This window comes from Scyliorhinus canicula, chromosome 9 (assembly GCF_902713615.1).
Source record: "Scyliorhinus canicula chromosome 9, sScyCan1.1, whole genome shotgun sequence".
In the NCBI taxonomy this organism is placed as follows: Eukaryota; Metazoa; Chordata; class Chondrichthyes; order Carcharhiniformes; family Scyliorhinidae; genus Scyliorhinus; species Scyliorhinus canicula.
The window spans coordinates 130415340-130433689 of NC_052154.1; the positions used below are offsets into that span (position 1 = coordinate 130415340).

An 18350-nucleotide genomic window follows, 5' to 3' on the forward strand; every position below is an offset into this window, starting at 1 on the left:
CAGTCTCTGTCTAATAGCAGTATAATTTCCACTCCCACAATTAAATACCTTCCCATACTGTTTGTTCCTATCCCTCTCCATGACTATGGTAAAGGTCAAGGAGTTGTCGTCACTGTCACCGAAATGCTCTCCCACCAAGACATCTGACACCTGGCCTGGTTCGCTGCCAAACACCAAATCCAATATGGCCTCCCCCCAATTAAGAGACCAAGTCAAAGCTGGGCACTTGTAATATGTATGAATTGGAACTGATGTATATAATTTCTGTGTATATTCACTTCCAGCTCTGTTTTGTATAAAAAGAAAAACCCCAATAAAACATTAAAAAAAAAGATTGTTGATTGAACTGCCGGTGGCGACATGTAGGAGGTCGCACGTTGTGTAGCTCCTGCCAGAGTCCTTAGTTTTTTGCCTGTTTTAACCTCTTTTTTGGGGAGAATTCACAGGGAAACCTGTCCCAATTGAAAGTTGGCTATGAGAGGATGTCGAAGAGCCAAGGAAGGAATACTTTGAAGAAAGGTGGGAGCGTAGTCCGCCAGCAGGGTTGGGCCAGTGAGCAGTGCAGAATGATGGCGGAGGTGGGCTCCCTGAGTGGGGCTGGGTGATGGAGGCTGAATTGGAGAAGCGGTTCATTAAACATTTCAAGCAGCATGGGAGTGTAGGTAGCATGGTAGCGGTGGGCAGCACGGTAGCACAGTGGGTTGCTTCACAGCACCAGGGTCCCAGGTTTGATTCCCGGCTTGGGTCACTGTCTATGCGGAGTCTGCACATTCTCCCTGCGCGTGGGTTTCCTCCGGGTGCTCCGGTTTCCTCCCGCAAGTTCCGAAAGACGTGCTGTTAGGTGAATTGGACATTCTAAATTCTCCCTCTTGTGTACCTGAACAGGCGCCGGAATGTGGCGACTAGGGGCTTTTCGCAGTAACTTCATTGCAGTGTTAATGTATGCCTACTTGTGACAATAAATATCATTATTATAAAATGCTGGAGAGTTTTAAGCAGTCGCTGGAGGACTTGTTGGTCCCGATAAAGCAGGCTGTTGGAAGGATGTTGGAGACAGTGCAGGAGCATGGTGAGGTGTTGAAGGGGGTGGAGGCGGCGCTGTTGAGACACAGTGACCAGCTTGCATCTCTGGAGGCTGAGCTGTTGAAGGTGGAGGACAGTAATAAGAGCCTGAGAGCAAAGGTCGAGGACCTAGAAAACAGGACCCTGCGGCTGAATTTGCGGAACATGGGGCTGCCTGAGTGTATGGAGGGCGCGAGGCCAAAAGAGTACTTTTCAACAATATTTGGGAAGCTGTTGAGGGAGGAGGATAAAATACCCCCTGTCAAGCTGGATAGGGCACATCCTGTGGCCATGAGGTGAGGTGGGAAAGCAGTGGTATTCAGATATGCCAGGATGTCACTGTGGAGCTGGTGAGAAGGTGGGCGGTCTTCAATAGAGCGAAGGCAGCTCTCTATAAAAGCAGAATGCGTTTTGAAGTGGTCTATCCGACAAAGTTGAGGGTCATGCACAACTTGAGGGATCAGTTCTTTGTGACGGCGGCGGAGACTGAGACGTTCGTGAAGGCAGAGGGACTTGGACTGAACTGAGAATGGTGGAAGTGGGATTTTGTTTTTAAAGGGTTATGTGTTTTGTATTTTATTTGTTTTATTGATGTGTTGTTATTCCCTTTGTATTATGGCATAGTTAATTGAAAAGTGCCTTGGGAGTGCTGATAGAATGGGGTTGCTTCCCTTTGTCTTTTGTGGTTTTAAGGGTTGATATGGGTATATGAAAATGGAGAGAGGTGTCAGGGCGGTTGGGAATGGGGGAAGGGGTTTTTAAGATATTAAGGTGGGTGCGGAGGGCTTCTTGGGTTTGTTTTTGTTGGTTATTAGATTAAGGGAACTCTGACGGGGGGATCCTGCTAGCAAACTGCGGTCGCTAATACATGGGAGCAAGGTGGTAGGGGTGGCTGCGGCCTGCTGATCCTTTTATGTGCAGGTTTTGGTGCACCTAGGAGATGTGAATGGTGGGGGAAGGGGATGGTGGAGATAGGAGCAGTTGGTAGAAGAAGTAGTTGGAGAGGGGTTTGAGATAGGGGATGGGGCAGGGGTAGGCTGCTGATGGTGACTGAGGTGTGTTTGTTGTCCCATCTGATTGGTGGGGCTAGGTGCCAGCTTGGTTGGGGGCTTCTGGTCAGTGTGTCGTGGGACGATGGGAGCATCCATGTAGGGGTGATGGTTGATCTGGAGGGGAGGGGTGAGGTGGGGGGGGGGGGGGGGGGGTTTGCTGTGGGTCCTGGTAAAACGGGCGAGAGTTATTGCTCATTTGAAGAGCCTCAGGGCTGATGTGGTGCTGTTGCAGTATTATGGGCCAGGGTTTAGAGAACACCAAAGTATATCATGGAGTTCACCTGACCCACAACTTTTAATAGATTTTGGTTATGGGGAGCACAAGGGCCCACTGTGTGATGCAACAGAGAACTAAACGTATTTTAAAACAAATACGATGTTTATTCTATGAATCCAGTTAACATTTTATAAACACATAGTAAACAGTTTATCAATTACCAACCATGACCACCCCCAAAAAGATACAGTACTCTATTAAGTACCATTAATAACTTTGCAAACAACATCCAGTTAAACCCTTTTTAAATAAAGACAGTAGGTTTAAATTCTCTACAGAAACAGGTATTACTTTGAAATCATCAAGTGATTTGGAGACATTCTTTAGATTGCAGAGAGAGATCAATACACACACCTGCTTGGTTCACATACAGCTCTCCAACTCTGAAAACGAAACTTAGACACACTGCAGCTGCCAGCTCAAAATGAAAGTAAAATCCAGACAGACAGCCCAGCTACACCCATACACTAACATCACTACAGCTATTTGATAAACACCCATTTCTTAAATGTACATCCATCTGACAGCAGGAGCCTCACTTGCGGGTGAAGGACCAGGTAAGGCTATGTAAGGGTTGCGTAAGCATTTCACTCGGGCTTTAATAGTAGGGCCTAGGGGTGACAATCCTGATTGATAAAAGAGTCCAATTTCAGATGCAGAAAGTAGTGGCGGATCAGGGTGGCAGATATGTCATGGTCTTGGGGTTGTTGGAGCGAAGATCGGCAGTTTTGGTCAATGTATATGCTCCAAATTGGGATGATGCAGAGCTTATGAAGAGGGTGGTGCTAACTACCCCGGATCATCATCAATTAATCCTGCGGAGGGGATTGGAATATGGCTTTGGATCCAAAGGTGGACAGCTCCAAGCCAAAGTCTTTGCCCTCTTTGGGAGGTGAGGAGGGGCGCGCGGAGTGGGGGTGTGGTGAAGGTGTTGGCGGAGTTGAAGAGAGAGATGCGGGGCGGGTGATGGATCCGTGGTGGTTTCTACATCCAGGGGGCAAGGAATTCTCCTTTTTCTCACCACATTGATTTCTTTATGATGGGAATATTCTGCTATTGTTATTTCAGATTATGCCCCGCGTCTGGTAGATGTGATGCTGAAAGGGGGCTGACCTAACAGCTGACCAGGTCAGTTTAGATGTAGGGCTGTTAGCAGATCTAGGGTTTTGTGTGAGGGTAGCGAGGGCAATTGATGAATATGTACATTTATGGGGCGATCTCGCCCTCGGTGCTCTGGGAGACGTTGAAGTCGATGGTGCGAGGAGAGATAAGATTACCCTGTAAATACCCCCAAGGAACATGAACATAGTTACCTGATAAGTTATATCTTCCATCATGATAGTTATCGCAATACGAATTCCTAGTGCTAGCCAGATTTTATATTCAAGAGAAGGAAATTCAGAGAAGACATCAAAAGCTTCAAAGAGGTCATCAATTGAGATGTAACAAGTCTGAAAAGGAATAAAAATGATTAAATGTGATAAAAATGATGAAACAAATAAAATTAGCTACTATTATTTTCTGGAAACCAGGTGCGCAATCCTTAGGCCAGGCTGCGCCAGAAATACAGCTCACCACGTCGCAGCATGGTCAATGAGGGCCGGGAGACCCCATTCCTGGGATCTACCTGGTTAGAAAAGCCTCGTGAGATCCAACGCGATCTCACGTGACGCTGTGATGTAAATCCCGCCCATTGTGGGAGGAATCACTTTATGGCAATCTGCATAATAGAGGAAGGCAGTTAGCTTCACTCTAATGTGCAGATTCTGTGGTTTGCATTGATGGTTCAGTGGTAGAATTCTCTAATGTGCAGATTCTGCGGTGCCTGAGGCGTTGGGATTCATCCCCTTTGCCTCAGAGACCTTGATGTGCTCTGTTCAGCGCTGTACCCCACAAATGGGGAGCAGACAGAAGGGCATTTGTGGGCATCTCTCAGGGGTTAGGAGGCTCGCAGGTGCATTCCCTTTGGGCACATTGGTGCCCTGGCAGTGCTGGTGCCATTTGGGCACACTGGCAGTGCCAGTTTGGCACCTTGGAAGTGCCAGCTTGCATTTTCTGTGCGTGTGCGATCAGGCCGGGGGTGCCTGGAATGGGTGTTGGAGGGGGCTGAGGCCAGACGGACCCTCCTATTGTGTATTCAGGCTGGGGGGTGCGGCGGGAGGTTGGGGATTGTTTTAGAGGCCGCGGAGATTGGGACTCTATTTAAAAATGGCGCTAGGGTGGGCAGCACGGTAGCGCAGTGATAGCTCTGCAGCCTCACGGCATCGAGGTCCCAGGTTTGATCTCGGCTTTGGTTCACTATCTGTGTGGAGTTTTCACATTCTCCCCGTGTTTGCGTGGGTTGCGCCCCCACAATTCTTTTTTTTTTAAATGGTGCTAGTTGCAGTAAAATCATAGAACATTGTGTATACAATGGTTTGTATAAAAACTTTCTGCATTGTGTCATAATATACACATCAGTATATGATGGTGCAGAGACATACACTGACTGACACACAGCAAGACCAATCAACACACACAACACAGCAGCCAATCACCAGTTAGGGTATGGTCACTATAAAACCAGAGGGCACTAGTTCTCCCGCTCATTTGGGATGCAGCCTCTGAGACAGACAGAGCCCGCAGTCAGTAGCACAACCATCCACCATGTGCTAGCAGTATAGGCTGGTCAGGTTAGGCATAGGTCTTCAATCAATCTAACATAGTGTCGATCCACAGTGCAAGTATGTTCAACAGCTCTTAAGTTACTAAAATAGAGTTGTACGATTACAAGTGTTGGTTGCCTGTCTATGTTACTGCTAAGGTAAACGCAGTCTCCACAGATCCAGAGTACCCAACACATCATGGTACCAGTACGTGATGTTAGAGTTTAATAGATCTACCTTCAAGTGATCTGCCTTCCACCAGCAATCAGCCATCCGGTAGTATAGACAGCGTCCGCCCTCCACCGCCGCTCCGCATCACTGGCAACCTTGGTGCGAACTGGAAACTCTTTAAACGATTCCAGCTTTACCTCGAAGCAACAGACCTGGAAGCTGCTTCAGATGCCAGGAAGATTGCTCTCTTCATTTCCACGGCCGGGGACCATGCCATCCATATCTTCAACTCTCTCACTTTCGCTGAACGTGAAGACAAGTCCAAGTTCAAGACAGTCCTGCTCAAACTGTGACATCGAGGTAAATGAAAGTTGTGAGCGCTATCTTTTCAACAGCGTTTGCAGGGTAAGGATGAACCTTTTCAATCTTTTCTCACCCACCTTTGCATCCTTGCGCAGTCCTGCAATTACGGCTCCACCTCCGATTCGATGATCCGTGACCAGATCGTTTTCGGTGTACAATCGGACCCCCTACGCCAGCAGCTCCTCAAGGTTAAACAGCTCACCCTTGCGATAGCCATCGAGACCTGCGTTCTGCATGAACACGCCACTAACTGATACTCGCACATTCAAGCGGCTGAAATGGCGCGGCAAGGTCCCCATGAGGCAGAGCGGGTGCAAGCTATTAAACAACTCCAAGGCCTAAGCCTGGATGAGGGTGGCCATTTTGCACACTTTTCGCGGACTCCTGTGCATGCGTGCACTGACCGAGGCGACGGCGACGCCGAAGATCGCACTGCGCAGGCGCGCACCACGTACGACCGCACTGCGCATGCACGGTGGTGCACCAAACGTCTGATGTCACGACGTGCGGCAACTGTGGCTCCGCCCATTTAAAGCGGCAATATCCTGCAAAATCCCGACACTGTCTCCAATGTGGCAAGCTTGGCCACTATGCTGCCTTATGCAGGTCTGCTCAACCTACTACCTCTCATCGCTCCAACCAGTCACGCAGGGATGTCCGAGCCATCCATTCACCAGTCAACGATTCTGACTCCGACCTGATTCCGGACCTTGACACCGAGGACCCTAAAGCACCATTTCGGGTGGGCATCATCACCCAACACAAGATGCTCCCGAAGACAAAAGCCAAGTCTCTCCCAATATTCAGCATTGATCCGGACGATGAGTGGTGTGCCCCCCTCATGGTCAACCGATCCCGCATCCGCTTCCACCAGGACACCGGCGCTTCAGCCAAACTCATTGCGCAGTCTGACCTTGAAAGCCTCCATGTCAAGCCTACTATCCTACCATCAGCCTGCCAGCTTCTGGACTATAATGGTAATGCCATTGCTGCCAGTGGCTCTTGCCACCTTGATGTGTCGCACCGGTCATTAAAGGCTAACCTGCCATTCGAAATAGTGGGATCTACTAAAGCCTCCCTGCTCGGTGCTCAAGCGTGCAAACTCCTAAATCTTGTCCAAAGGGTTCACTCCCTGTCACCCGCTGACGCTTCCGTATCTCAGGATGGTGACTTTCGGGCACAGCTGAACGCCATCATCAACTGATACCACGGTGTATTCGAGGGCATGGGCACACTCCCATACACTTATAAAATCTTGTTAAAACCAAATGCAATGCCTGTGGTGCACGCACCTCGCAAGGTACCAGCACCCCTCAAGGACCGCCTCAAGCAGCAGCTGCAGGACCTCCAGGACCAGGGCGTAATTTCAAAAGTTACGGAACCGACTGACTGGGTCAGCTCAATGGTGTGCGTGAAAAAAACTATCCGGTGAATTACGTATATGTATTGATCCCAAGGACCTCAACCGCAATATTATGAGAGAACACTATCCCATTCCAAAGCGTGAAGAACTCACCTGCGAGATGGCTCGCGCCAAATTTTCACCAAGCTAGACACATCCAAGGGGTTCGGGCAGATCCAACTCGACGCATCCAGTCGGAAGCTCTGCACCTTTAACATCCCATTTGGCCGGTATTGTTACAACCGGATGCCGTTTGGCATCATCTCTGCATCGGAAGTGTTCCACAGAAGTATGGAACAGATGATGGAAGGTATCAAAGGGGTTTGTGTATATGTGGACGACATAATCGTCTGGTCTACCACCCCGCAGGAGCACATTGATCGCCTCCAACACGTCTTCCGACGAATCCATGAGCATGGCCTCTGCCTCAACAGGGCCAAATGCTCCTTTGGTCAACCAGAACTCGTCGCCCAACTCAGAGATTGAATTTATGAACTGCCTGAATTCATGGACTTTCTGAACTCATGAACTGATTGTTTCGTTGCATTGTTTGATTAACTCACTGGTTTGTACATACTGTTATTCTAGTTGTTTTTCTGTTACATACTGTCCATCTGCACTAGACACCTTCCACTGTAAATATGTTAGAGTTTATGTACATAATCTTGTAAATATGCTCACATATGCCACACATAGTTAGGAACATTCACATCATACATTATTTATTACTACAGACACACATTTTTTTTTTAAAAAGGGGGATGTCATAATATACATATCAGTATATGATGGTGCAGAGACACACACTGACTGACACACTGCAAGACCAATCAACACACACAACACAGCAGCCAATCACCAGTGAGGCCCGGTCACTATAAACCAGAGGGCACTAGTTTTCCTGCTCATTTGGGATACAGCCTCTGAGACAGACAGAGCCCGCAGTCAGTAGCACAAAACATCCACCATGTGCTAGCAAGTATAGGCTGGTCAGGTTAGGCATAGGTCTTCAATCAATCTAACATAGTGTCGACCCACAGTGCAAGTATGTTCAACAGCTCTTAAGTTAATAAAATAGAGTTGTACTATTACAAGTGTTGGTCGCCTGTCTATGTTACTGCTAAGGTAAACGCAGTCTCCACAGATCCAGAGTACCCACACATCACATTTGTACAATCACTGGTCACCAATTTCAGACTTTACTTGACAGAAATAGGAATGGATTTAGGGAAGGGCAGTTTAGGGTTGATGTTCTCGTCATAAATTTTAAAAATATATTTTTATTAAGGTATTTGAAATTTTTTATCATAATAACAATAGCAATGACATAAACATGGTATAATAAACATTACCACCCCAACCCAATCTTCACACAACCCAATCATAAAACAATCCTGCCCGTTCCCCACTCCCCGGAATACTGCTTCTGCTGACATTTTAATTTTCACCGGGAAATTCGACGAACGACTGCCACCTCTGGGTGAACCTGACCATTGACCCTCTTAAGGCGAACTTTATCTTCTCGAGACTGAGAAACCCAGCCATGTCACTAACCCAGGTCTCTACACTCAGGGGCTTTGAGTCCCTCCACATTAGCAAGATCCGTCTCCGGGCGACCAGGGTGGCAAAGGCCAAGACGTCAGCCTCTTTCGCCCCATGAACTCCCGGCTCTTCCGACATTCCAAAGATCGCTACCTCCGGACTCGGCACTGAAGTGTTGGCGAGTGTAGACTTGAGAGATGAACAGACACTTCCAACACGGATGAAGGTTCAACTCAATTTTATTAACTATTTCTAACTAACTAACACACGATGACTGTGGGTCTAAATGATGCTAACTTAAACTAGAGACCTACGCCTTGTCCGAACCAGTTGATTCTCTCAGCATGTGTTGTGAGTCTGTGCTAGGCTGGATGAGTTCTTGTTACACTCAGAGGCAGCACCAAGAATGAGCGGGAACCGTGGTGCCCTCTGCCTTTATAGTGTGTGTATTCTAACTGGTGATTGGCTGCGGTGTTTGTACATGTTGATTGGTCCCTGTGTGTGTCCATCAGTGTGTGTCTGCACCATGATATATAATAAACATTACCAACCCCAACCCAACCTTCACACAACCCAACCATAAAACAACAATCCTGCCCTCCCCCCACTCCCCGGAATTCTGCTTCTGCTGACATTTTAATTTCCCCCGAGAATTTTCGATGAACGGTTGCCACCTCCGGGTGAACCTGACCATTGACCCTCTTAAGGCGAACTTTATCTTCTCGAGACTGAGAAACCCAGCCATGTCACTAACCCAGGTCTCTACACTCGGGGGCTTTGAGTCAGAGAGAGAATTTACAGTGCAGAAGGAGGCCATTCGGCCCATCGAGTCTGCACCGGCTCTTGGAAAGAGCACCCTACCCAAGGTTAATACCTCCCCCTGTCCCCATAACCCAGTAACCCCACCCAACACTCAGGGCAATTTTGGACACTAAGGACAATTTATCATGGCCAATCCACCTAACCTGCACATCTTTGGACTGTGGGAGGAAACCGGAGCACCCGGAGGAAACCCACGCACACACGGGGAGGATGTGCAGACTCCGCACAGACAGTGACCAAGCCGGAATCGAACCTGGGACGCTGGAGCTGTGAAGCAATTGTGCTATCCACAATGCTACCGTGCTGCCCCAAATTAGCAAGATCCGTCTCCGGGCGACCAAGGTGGCAAAGGCCAAGACCCCCTGAACTCCCGGCTCTTCCGACATTCCAAAGATCGCTACCTCCGGACTCGGCACCACCCGTGTTTTTAGTACCGTGGAGATTGCCTCCGCGAAATCCTGCCAAAACCCTCCAAGCTTCGGGCATGCCCAAAACATGTGGACATGATTTTCTGGGCTTCCCGTGCACCTCGCACACCTCTACCCTGAAAAATTTGCTCATCCTAGCTACTGTCATGTGTGCCCGGTGGACTACCTTAAATTGTATCAGGCTGAGCCTGGGACATGATGAGGAGGTATTAACCCTGCTTCGGGCGTCCGCCCATAGACTTGCCTCTATCTCTCCTCCTAGCTCGTCCTCCCACTTGCCCTCCACCTCCGAAAGCTCCCGGTAAATATCTGAAACCTTCCCCTCTCCCACCCAGGTACTTGAGACTACTCTATTTTGTATCCCCCATGGTGACAGCCGTGGAAAGGCCGGAACCTGCTTTCCCAGGAAGTCTCGCAACTGCCAATACCTAAACGTTCCCTGCTGGCAATTCAAATTTATCCTCCAAAGCTTTCAAGCTGGGAAAGCTCCCATCTATAATTAGATCCCCCATCCTTTTAATTCCTGCCCGTTGCCATCTCCAGAACCCACAATCCAAACCGATCTCCACTCTCTATATCTCCTCCATTGCCCCCCAGATTCGTCACCACCACCGGACTTGTGGAGTATCAGGCTGGCGAGACCGGAAGAGGTGCCATTATCAGCGCTCCCAAACTTGTGTCTTTGCAGGACACCACCTCCATCCGCTCCCACGCTGATCCCTCCCCCACTACCGACTTGCTAATCATGGCTATATTAGCCGGCCAGTAGTACTTGCAGACGTTTGGCAGCGCCAACCCACGCTCTCCCCGACTGTGCTCCAGCAAACTTTGTTCACTCGCGGGGTTTTCTCCTCGCACACAAAGCCCCGAAATAACCGTACTCACCCGCTTGAAAAAGGCTTTAGGGATGAAGATGGGGAGGCACTGAAAGACAAACAGAAATCTGGGGAGGAGCGTCATTTTCACGGTCTGTACCCTCCCTGCCAGTGATAGCGGGAGCATGTCCCATCTCTTAAAGTCCCCTTCCATTTGCTCTACCAGCCGGGATATGTTTAACCTGTGCAGTGCCTCCCACTCCCGGGCCACCTGGATTCCCAAATACTGAAAGCTCTTTCCGATCACTCTAAGCCGGCAACTCTCCCGGTCTCTTCTCCTGTCCTCGTGCCTGGATCGCAAAACATCTCGCTTTACCCATGTTCAACTTATACCCCGAAAAATTGCCAAATTCCCCCAGGAATCACCTCCCTTTTCCTGAGCTGGTGCGCTAACATTCTGCTTGTCTTTTCCCCGTACTCATAAATCGCCCGCTTTGCCTTTTCCTCAACTGTTCCACTGCTTTCCCTGTGGTCAACAGCTCAAACTTGGCCTGATAGCTCCGCCGCTCCCTCAGTAGCCCCGCGTTCGGGGCCTCCGAGTATCTCCTGTCCACCTGGAGTATCTCCTTAAACTAACCTATCCCTCTCAAGCCCTTTTCTCTGTGGGCCTGTATCAATATTAATTCCCCTCTGACCACTGCCTTCAGAGCTTCCCAAACCATCGCTGCAGAGACCTCCCCCGTATCATTTGTTTCTAGGTAGTTTTGGATGGATTTGTTAACCCGCCCACAAATTGCTTCATCCGCCAGCAACCCACATCCAGTCTCACAGCGGGCATTGCCCACTCTCCAGACTAACCCGTAGATCCACCCAGTGCGGGGCATGATCCGACACTGCGATTGCCGAGTACTCAGCATCCACCACCTTCGGTATTAGTGCCCTGCTCAGAACAGAAAAATCGATGTGATGAGAGAATACCTTGTGGACACATGTGAGAAAAAACAAAACTCCTTTGCCCTTGGCTATGCAAACCTCCATGGGTCTACTCCCCCCATCTGTTCCATAAACCTTTCAATTCCTTTTCTGCGGCCGGCCTCCTCGCTGTCCTGGATTTTGACCGGTCCAAATCTGGATCAATGACTGTGTTAAAGTCTCCTCCCATGATCAGGTTATGTGACTCTAAGTCTGGATCTTACCTAACACCCGCTTCATAAATTCCACATCGTACCAATTCGGAGCATATATGTTCACGAGTACCACCCGTTCCCCCTCCAGCTTCCCACTAACCATTATGTACCTACCCCCTCTTATCTAACACAATTCTTCTGCGTCGAATGCCACTCGTTGTTGATCAAGATCGCTATCCCCCTGGTCCTCGAGTCCAGCCCTGAGGGGAACACTTGGCAACCCACCCCTTTCTCAAACTCGTCTGGTTCGTAACCTTTAGCTGGTTCTTGTAGCATTGCCAAGTCCACCTTCAGCCCCCTCAAATGCGCAAACACGCGAGCCCTCTTGACCGGCCCATTCAATCCTCTAACGTTCCATGTAACCGCCCTGGTCGGGGGGCTTTCCCCGGCCAACTAGCCATCACCCTTTCTAGGCCAGCCTCTGGCTCGCGCCCTCCGCCTCCTCGAGCCCCTCCCTCAGGCATTCGCCATTCCCGACCTCCCATTTGTCCCCTGTCAGCCAAAGCAGCTCCCCCCCCCCCCGCGTAGCAACACTAGAACCCAAACCCCCAAGTCAACTCCAGTTTAGCCCCTGCTCACCGCCCACTGTGCTTCTGTGAGTCAGCTGACCCGTGCTGACTTGATAGCGCCGCCTCTGGCACCAAGCAGTCTGTCTCCCCATTGTTCTCTCCCCGCTCCCCCACGTGAACACAGCTATTAAGAACCTCACATTCCCCAGTAAACAAACATCAGAAAAAATAGTGAAGAAAACAGCCACTTTAGCAAATAAAAACCTCCACCCAAAAAACAGAACCAGCCCCAAAGACCACCCCCCCTAACCAGCTCCCTGCAAGCCAAAGTTACCTGAGCCATCCAAATAACCCCTTATTACACATAAACACTACTTATACAGCATAGCTCAACAAATCGCCACCACAGTATTCTCCAAGGCTACAGTGTCTTTTAGTTCATCTCCAACATCTTTTCTTTAATAAAAGTCCATACTTCATTCTGGTGTTTCGAAGTAGAAGTCCCGTTCCTCATGTGTGACCCAGAGATGGGCCAGGTACAGCCATCCCAAACTTCACCCCCCTTCTTAAAGAGGGCCGTGTTGCGATGATTAAACCCAGCTCGCCTCTTGCCAAATCTGCGCCCAGGTCCTGATAAATGCGCAGCTCACAATTCTCCCACTTGCTGATCCGTTCCTTCTTGGACCACCGCAGAACGTGTTCCTTGTCCAAGAATCGGTGAAAGCATACCACCATCGGCATCGGCGGATGCGTTCGCTCGGGGGCTTCTTTGTGAGGCCTCTGTGCGCTCTATCCACTTCCAGGGGCCGAGGGAACGCCTCAGCCCCCATCAACTTCTCCAGAATGTCCGTCACATAAGCCCTCACATCCGATCCTCACTGCCTTCAGGGAGGCCGACAAATTCTCAGATTCTGTCTCCTGGACCTGTTCTCCAGGTCCTCCAGCTTCTCCTGCATTCTCTCTTGCGGTCGTTCATCATCTCCACCTTGGTCTCCAGCACGGTTATGTATTCCTCGTGCTCGGACACCTTTTTCTCCACCTCCTGGATCTCTCTTCCGTGGGTCTCTTGATTCTGCACAACTTGATCAATCGAAGCCTTGATCGGGTCCAGCGTGTCCTTCTTCAGCTTGGTGAAGTAATCTTCGAAAAACTTCACCAGCCTGCTCCGTCGACCACTGTGCCTTCTTCCCGCGGGCCCCTTGCTCTCCGCCATGCTTTCCCGTGTTACCGGCCCTGCTTGCGTCTTTCTCATAGTACTTTGTCTTCTCACACAGCCTCTTATGGTCCAATTCTCCACACACCGGAGGGGATTTCTCCTCACTGTCTCACTCTTCACCGATTTATCCCATAAAATCCAGGAAAAAACGGGGTGAGAAAGGTCCAAAGTCCGTCACAGGCGGGAGCTATCAAATTATGCGACCTACTCCATGGCCGCCACCGGACATCATAGTCATAGTTTTTACAGCACAGAAAGAGGCTTGTGTCTGCGCTAGCCATTAAGCACCTATCTATTCTAATCCCTTTTTCCAGCACTTGGTCTGTAGCCTCGCATGCTATGAGATTTCAAAGTGCTCATCTAAATGCTTCTTAACTGTTGTGAGGGTTCCTGCCTCTGCCACTCTTTCAGGCAATGAGTTACAGATTCCCTCTGGGTGCCAAAAGGTTTTTTTCCCTCAAACACTCTAAACTCTCCTGCCACCGTCCCTAAATCTATGCCCCTAGTCATTGACACCCCCCCATCTACTATAGGACCATAAGACCATAAGACATAGGAGCAGAATTAGGCCATCTTGGCCCATGAGTCTGCTCCGCATTCAATCATGGCTGATATCTTTCTCATCCCCATTCTCCTGCTCTCCCCATAACCACTGATCCCCTTATTAATCAAGAACCTATCTATCTCTGTCTTAAAGACACTCAGTGAATTGGGCCTCCACAGCCTTCTGCCCTGCAAGAGTTCCACAGATTCACAACCTCTGGCTGATAAAATTCCTGCTCATCTGTTTTAAAGATCGTCCCCTTTAATCTGAGATGGTGCTCCTCTGGTTATAGTTTTTTCCTACAAGTGGAAACATCCTCTCCACGTCCACTCCATCCAGGCCTCGCAGTATCTTGTACCTTTCATAGATCCCGTCTCATCCTTCTAAACTCCCAGTGTACTCCCTGAGTACAGACCAGACTCCCTCAACCGTTCCTATATGACAAGTCTTCATTCCAGGGATCATTCTTTGTGAACCTCTCTGGACCCTTTCCAAGGCCAGCAATCCTTCCTTAGATATTGGGGCCCAAAACTGCTCACAATTACTCCAAATGGGGTCTGACCAGAGCCTTATACAGCCTCAGAAGTACATCCCTGGTCTTGTATTCTCGCCCTCTTCACATGAATGCTGACATTGCATTTGACCTTCCCAACTGCCAACTGAACCTGCACATTAACCTTAAGAGAATTGTGAACAAGGACTTCCAATTTCCTTTGGTGCGTCTGCTTTCCTTCCGAAGCATTTTCTCCAGTTAGAAATAGTCTTATACCTAAATTCCCGTTCCAAAGTGCAAACCTCACACTTTTCCACATTATATTTCATTTGCCACTTCGTTGACCATTCTCCAAGCTTTTTCAAGTCCTTCTGCAGCCCCCTTGCTTCCTCAATACTACCTGTCCCTCTACAGATCTTTGTATCACCTGCAAACTTAGCAACAGTGTCTTCAGTACCTTCTTCCAGATCATTAATGTATGTTGTAAAAAGTTGTGGTCCAGCACAGACCCATGAGGCACACCACTAGTCACCGGCTGACATCCTGAAAAAGATCCCTTTATCCCCACTCTTTGCCCTTCTGCCAGTCAGCCAATCCTCTATCCATGCCAGGATCTTACCCTTAACACCTATGGGCTTTTAACTTATTTAACAGTCTCCTTTGCGGCACCTTGTCAAAGGTCTTCTGGAAATCTAAATAAATCAAGTCCACTGATTCTCCTTTGTCTAACTTGCTTGTTACTAAGGAAAAGTTTCTTCCTATCTACCCAACTATATCCCTTATAGTTCTATACGCCTCAATCATAACCCCTCTCACCTTCTCTGTTCTAAGGAAAACAACTCCAAAGAAGGAAGGGGCCATACTGGATCTGAGGAATGAGCCTGGCCAGGTGGTCGAAAGTTTCAGTAGGGGAGCATTTGGGGATCAGTGACCATAATTCAGTACGTTTTAAGTTATTGTTGGATAAAGACAAGAGTAGGCCTTCGGCGAAGGTGCTAAATTGGGAGAAGGCTAATTATAACAATATTCGTCAGGAACTGAAAAATCTCGATTGGGGGGGCAGATGTTTGAGGGTAAATCAACATCTGGCATATGGGAGGCTTTCAAATGTCAATTGATACTAATTCAGGACCGGCATGTTCCTGTCAGGAAGGAGGATAAGTATGGCAAGTTTTGGGAACTATGACAAGGAGGGATATTGTGAGCCTAGCCCAGAAGAAAACGGAAGCATTTGTAAGGACTAGAAGTTTGGATCAGACAGAGCCCGTGAGAAATATAAGGGAAGTAGGAAAGAGCTGAAGCAAGGAGTCAGGAGGGCTTAATGGGGTCATGAAAAGTCATTGACAAACACAATTAAGGAAAATCCCAAGACTTTTTACACGTATTTAAAGAGCAAGATGGTAGCCAGGGAAAGGGTTGACCCACTCAAGGACAGGAGAGGGAATCTATGCGTGGAGCCAGAGGAAATGGGAGAGATACTGAATGAGTAATTTGCATCAGTATTCACCAAAGAGAAGAACTTGGTGGATGATGAGTCTGGGGAAGGGTGTGTATATAGTCTGGGTCACATTTAGATCAAAAAGGAGGAGGTGTTGAGCAGCTTGAAAAACATTTAGATAAGTCCCCAGGGCGTGATTGGATCTAGTTCAGAATACTGAGGGAGGCAAGGGAGGAAATTGCTGGGGCCTTGACAGAAATCTTTGTATCCTCATTGGCTAGAGGTGAAGTTTCAGAAGACGAGAATAGCTAACATTGTAGCAAGGATAATACAGGAAATTACAGGCTGGTGAGCCTTACGTCAATGGTAGGGAAATTATCGGAGAGGATTCTTCGAGTCAGGATTTACTCCCATTTGGAAGCAAATGAACGTATTAGTGAGAGGCAATATGGTTTTGTAAAAGGGAGGTTGTGTCTCATAAACCTGATCGAGTTTTTCGAGGAAGTGATGAAGATGATTGATGAAGGTCGGGCAGTGGAAGTTGTTTTCATGGATTTCAGTAAGGCCTTTGACAAGGTCTCTCATGACAGACTGGTACAGAAGGTGAAGTCACATGGGATCAGGGGTGAGCTGGCAAATGGATACAAAACTGGCTTAGTCATAGAAGAGGTAGAAGTGGAAGGGTCCTTTTCTGAATGGAGGGCTGTGGCTAGTGGTATTCCGCAGGGATCAGTGCTGGGACCTTTGTTGTTTGCAATATATATAAATGATTTGGAGGAAATGTAACTGGTCTGATTCGTAAGTTTGCGGACAACACGAAGTTTGGTGGAATTGCGGACAGTAATGAGGACTGACAGCAGGATATAGATCGGTTGGAGACTTGGGCAGAGAGATGGCAGATAGAGTTTAATCCGGACAAATGTGAAGTAATTCATTTTGGAAGGTTTAATACAGGTGGGAAATATACAGTAAAGGGCAGAACCCTTAAGAGTATTGAGAGGCAGAGGGATCTAGGTGTACATGTCTACAGGTCACTGAGAGTGGCAATGTAGGACTTCCGGTTGTGACCATGGAGTGAGTGGTCACACACAGGGCTGTTCCTGCTTAAAGTCACAGAAAAGGGCTCTTTTCACACAGATCCGGGTGGAATTTTCATGAAAAGGCGTAGGTGAATGTTAGAGGAGTAGTTTACCCTAGAATTGTATGTCTTCTGATCACCAGACCCGGCAAAAAGCAGTGAGAGATTTGGCTGGAAAGTTGAAACAGTCTGGTGCTGCAGCAACAGCCTCTTCCAGCGTGCAGGTGGGGGGCAACCTGTAAGGCCCCGAATTCCATAAGCAGAGGAAAGAAATGCGTGAGGATCATGCAAAGACCATGGCAGAAGCTGTGGCACCCCTGAAGAGTACTTTGGAGCGGATGGAGAGGTGTTTGGAGTTGCAGGGGTCACAGATTCGGGAGATTGAAGGAGTGATCTCGGACCACATCGATCGTGTGGTGGCTCTGGAGGCGGAGGTGAGGCTCCTAGGTGACCTTTGTAAAACGTTGAGGGCAAAGGTTGAGGAGCAGGAGAATGCCTCGAGAAGACAGAACCTGCGAATAGTGGGCCTGTCTGAAAGAGTGGAAGGTGTGAGTGCCACGAGGTATGTCTCGAAGATGCTGGTGGGGCTGGTGGCAGAAGGGGTGCTGGATAAGGCACCTGAAGTGGACCGAGCGCATAGGTCTCTGAGGCAGAAGCCTAGAGCTGGGGACCCGCCACAGGCGGTGATCGTGAGACTCCATAAATTTGTGGAGAAAGAGAAAATTCCACAGTAGGCCAGGGAGAAGCGTAGCTGCGACTGGGTAGGGAAATAACGTCCGGATTTATCAGGACATCGGAGCTGAGTTGGCAAAGCGGCAGGCAGGTTTCAACAAGGCCAAGGCGGTGCTGTACCGGCGGCAGATCAAGTTTGGGGCCCTCTACCCGGCGAAATTATGGGTGATGTTCGGAGGCCGGGAGTATTATTTCGAGACCCCAGAAGCGGCCGAGACTTCATTAAGGAACATAAACTGGGGAAGAACTGAGCGGACAATGCTTGCGTAACCGGGGTGCTTGCACTAGTAATGGTCGGGAGCATGTTTGAAGTGGGTATAGGGATTGGGGGATTTTCGCCTTTTTTTTGTGGAGGGTGGTTTCTGTTCAATGTTGAGATTGTAAGGCGTTGTAGGGGGTGAAACGTTTATGTGGGGATGGATGTTCCCAGTCCCCCTCCTGTTTTATGGGACTGTTTGTGTTTAACATCTGTTTGTTTGCTTTTGGAGAAGGCTGCCTGGAGTTCAGGAGAAGTCTTGTTTGGGTGGGGAAGGGTAAGGCCAGCAGGAGGCCTTCTTCTTGGGGCGGGGGGGGG

General features: G+C 48.9%; 1 protein-coding gene across 1 annotated transcript in view; it reads right to left on the bottom strand.

The window, feature by feature from the left end:
* LOC119971691 (sodium/hydrogen exchanger 10-like) overlaps nucleotides 1-18350 on the bottom strand; it is a 730493-nt gene that overhangs the window by 37513 nt on the left and 674630 nt on the right. The window contains exon 23 of the mRNA XM_038807592.1: nucleotides 3705-3842. Coding sequence (XP_038663520.1) covers nucleotides 3705-3842 — 138 coding nt within the window. The remainder of the gene's footprint in view (nucleotides 1-3704; nucleotides 3843-18350) is intronic.